The sequence below is a fragment of the Panicum hallii genome, chromosome 9 (genome assembly GCF_002211085.1).
Source record: "Panicum hallii strain FIL2 chromosome 9, PHallii_v3.1, whole genome shotgun sequence".
In the NCBI taxonomy this organism is placed as follows: Eukaryota; Viridiplantae; Streptophyta; class Magnoliopsida; order Poales; family Poaceae; genus Panicum; species Panicum hallii.
Genome location: NC_038050.1, coordinates 13909844 through 13913250, shown reverse-complemented (window position 1 = coordinate 13913250; position 3407 = coordinate 13909844). Strand labels below are relative to the sequence as shown.

At 46.4% G+C, this 3407-nt stretch overlaps 1 protein-coding gene across 1 annotated transcript; it reads right to left on the bottom strand.

The window, feature by feature from the left end:
- Positions 1-506: 506 nt before the first annotated feature.
- LOC112872821 lies at positions 507-2504 on the bottom strand. The gene is given in 4 exon segments (XM_025935862.1): positions 507-973; positions 1049-1940; positions 2030-2338; positions 2477-2504. Coding segments are annotated over 3 exon segments (1659 nt in total). The 5' UTR covers positions 2330-2338; positions 2477-2504.
- Between the last annotated feature and the right edge of the window lie 903 nt (positions 2505-3407).

Genomic DNA, 3407 nt, shown 5'->3' with positions numbered 1-3407 from the left:
AAATTAGTGATCTGATTTATCATCCTCGTCTTAGTCTGTTGACTGTTGGCACCCCAGGAGGCCACGAGCTCCCTTTATTTCCCCCGGAACAAAGGGCATGTTTGGGAGAGCTCAGCTTCATAGAACTCAGCTCAGCTTCACGAGCTTCAGAGTAGAGTAGCTTAGCTTCAAAGTTGAGAATTTTTTGAAAGTGTTTGGCTTGGAGATCAACTCTAGCTTCATAAAAATAAGAGTTTATATGGAAAGGTCTCTTCTACCCTTGAATAATCCATGAGATTGTTTTCTTTTTAGTATAAACCATTGGAGATATGTAATATGTTTGTATTATCAATAAAAAATTGAAAAACAGTACAAAGTAAATTAAATTTGAATAAAAAACATAGATAATAATAAGTTTGTACTCGAATATTTGTTCATAAATATTACAAAATAACGGTCTCCATCAAGGTATAACACCATTACATATCCATTCAAGTGTCCATCAAATACTAACATTACCACATACACTAGTTCCAACCTGTAGCAATAGCGGTCGCTAATTCATCACGGAAATCATCCATAGTGGGCGCATTAGGTAATGAAGTCGATCCATCGGAGGGAACTACATACTTGTTATACCTTTCTGGTATTGTAGGCACATAATTTTCATCACGTTCCACACGTTCAAAGTCCAAATCATCAGCATTATGCTCACGAATAAAGTTATGGATTACCATGCACGCCACAACTATCATCTTTTGCTTCCACAATGGATAGATTGCCATTTTATATAGAATTTGCCACTTCATCTTTAGGACCCCAAATGACCTCTCAACAACGCTACGAACACGTGCATGAATACGATTGAACTTTTCCTTAGCAGATTTTGGCTCCATACCTCTATGCCATTCCGGTAAATGGTACCTCTCGCCCTTATACGGTGCTAGGTATCCAACTCTATTAGGGTATCCCGCATCAACAACATAGTATTTATCTACAAACAAATAATACATCATATTAACACTAAATAATAAGTAATGTAAGTTATGTAGAAATGAAAAATTCTTACTTTGTGGAGCATGAGGGAAGAACTGCTGGTCCACCTTCATTGCATTGTATAACACAGTCGTGTCATGCACGGATCCCGGTTGGCCCACTGATACATATGTGAATCTCATATCAAAATCACAAATTGCAAGGACATTTTGAGTGGGTATCCCTGATTTTCCAATATACCTCACTTGTTCATTAGGGTGTAGAGCTACCCTAATATGTGTCCCATCTAGAGCGCCAATACAATTTTTGAAATATGGATATGCCCTTCTATCATCTCTTATCCTTTGATGCACTGTGCGAAAATTAGGATCCTTTGGAACAACAAAATGTTTTGCCATTTCCATGAAACAATTAAGAGTCAAGAACATTTCTCTTTGATCCCTCTTCACAAACAATTGGGTAGCAATATCATGCTCATTGCTACCATAGTCTGCCCCACAATCCAAGACAAGATCCATCACCTCCTTGATGCCAACCTCAGCTTGCTTTCTTGATGTAAAAGAAGAAGCCGAGTCAGCAATTTTTGTAATCTGTTCTTGAATAACAAGAGCTGTACTTGTTTTTTGTTTCTTAGGTATTTCAAGAACGACACGTGGTCTTCTCTTTTGATTACCAACTACAGGAGAAACCTCCTGAGCCTCGGTATCATTATCCTCCATATATCCCCAATCATGAACCATATCCTCCCAACCCTCCTCCTCTCCTCCTTGTTGCTCTTCATCCTCATCAATGTTTTCAAGCTCTTGTTGGCTATTAGGAACAATAGGATCATTAGGAATAATAGGGTTATCACTCATAGGATTCCAATGATCGGTTTCATCATTAGAGATATCACCGAACATCTCTCGAAGAAAATCTTGATTTTGCAATGCTTTCTTCTTGAACTTTCCACATCCCGGAATTTCCTAAACAAATAAGAAGTATAAGAATAATTATTTCATTTCAAGACTAAAGAGCATTAGAAAGAATTCAAAATTTAAGAGCAAATAAACACTTACCTTTTTCATTTTTTCCACCATTCATTGTCCATGCTTATTACTCCTCTTGTGCTGTCCCAACCCGTTCCGGTTTGCTTCCGAACCAACTTTTGCCAAATTGACCAATCATTTTTCAATCTATCCCACTTATTCTTGACTTGTATCTTTGATAACTCAATTCCGGTCATTTGATAGAACCTGTCCATGACCTCTGTGTAGCCTAAAGTGTTCAAATGTGTGTTTGGTCTATTTCCTTTTCTCACTTGCTCAGCCATTAATTCAGAAACAATGGCATTGTACTCATCAGTCCATTCCATTTGATCACCCTAGAGTGCAATTACACAACATATCTTTGAATTGAGAGAAATATCCATTGTTCCTATGTCTAAATACTAATTATCTAATGCACATATATACTGCAACAATGAAACACTCAATTTATAACATGAATTGAGAGGAATTACCGCAGTTGCTCGACGCTTAACACCGCTGCCGCTTGGCGCCTGCGACTGTGACTGCGAGCCAACTCTCTGCGCTGCGAGCCACCCCGGGGCAGGGGCGCGGCCAGCCACGCCATGGCTGGCTGGCTCGCCGGCGCTAGGCGCGTAGCCAAGCCCTGAGGCAGCCACTGTCCCTGCGCCCCCGTCCGCGCCCCCTGTCCCGACGCCCCCGCCCGCGACCCCTGTCCCGGCGTCCCCGCCCGCGCCCCCTGGCCGCGCGCCACGGGAGGCCGCAGGAAGCTCGCCGGCGTCCCCTGCCCCGGCGCCCCTGCCCGCGCCCCCTGTCCCGGCGCCCCCGCCCGCGCCCCCTGGCCGCGCGCCACGAGATGCCGCAGGAAGCCCGCCGGCGTCCCCTGTCCCGGCGCCCCCACCCGCGCCCCCTGGCCGCGCGCCGCGGGACGCCGCGCGCGCGCCACGGGAGGGCCCCCGCGCGCCTCCCCTAGCGCGGGAGAGGCCGACCCTCGGCGCCGGCGGCGGGCAGGGTCGCCCAGCGACCGGAACAGCGGCCGGCCATGGCCCGAGTCTTGGGGATGGTGGATCGGGGTCGAAATTGGGAGGGGATGGAAGAGGATGACCGGATCTATCCGTTTTGGGGCTTGGCTGCTCGCCGGCGAGCTCCGACGGTGAGGAAAGGGCGGCGGCGGCGGCGTGGGGAGGGAGGGCGTCCTCCATGGCTTCCTGCTCGAACAGAAAGGAGGTGGGGAGGGAGGGAGTACCGGGTCTGGGTGGAGAAAAGAAACGAATCGTTACGTGTGTAACCGATGGCAGTGGTGGGTAATTACACGCCAACTTCATGACGACGTTCAAAGCTATAATTTTTGAAGCACCCTTTGGGCTGCTTCCCAAAAAATGTGAAGTTGAGACTAGATTCATGATTTTTTGTGGAGCTGAGTCA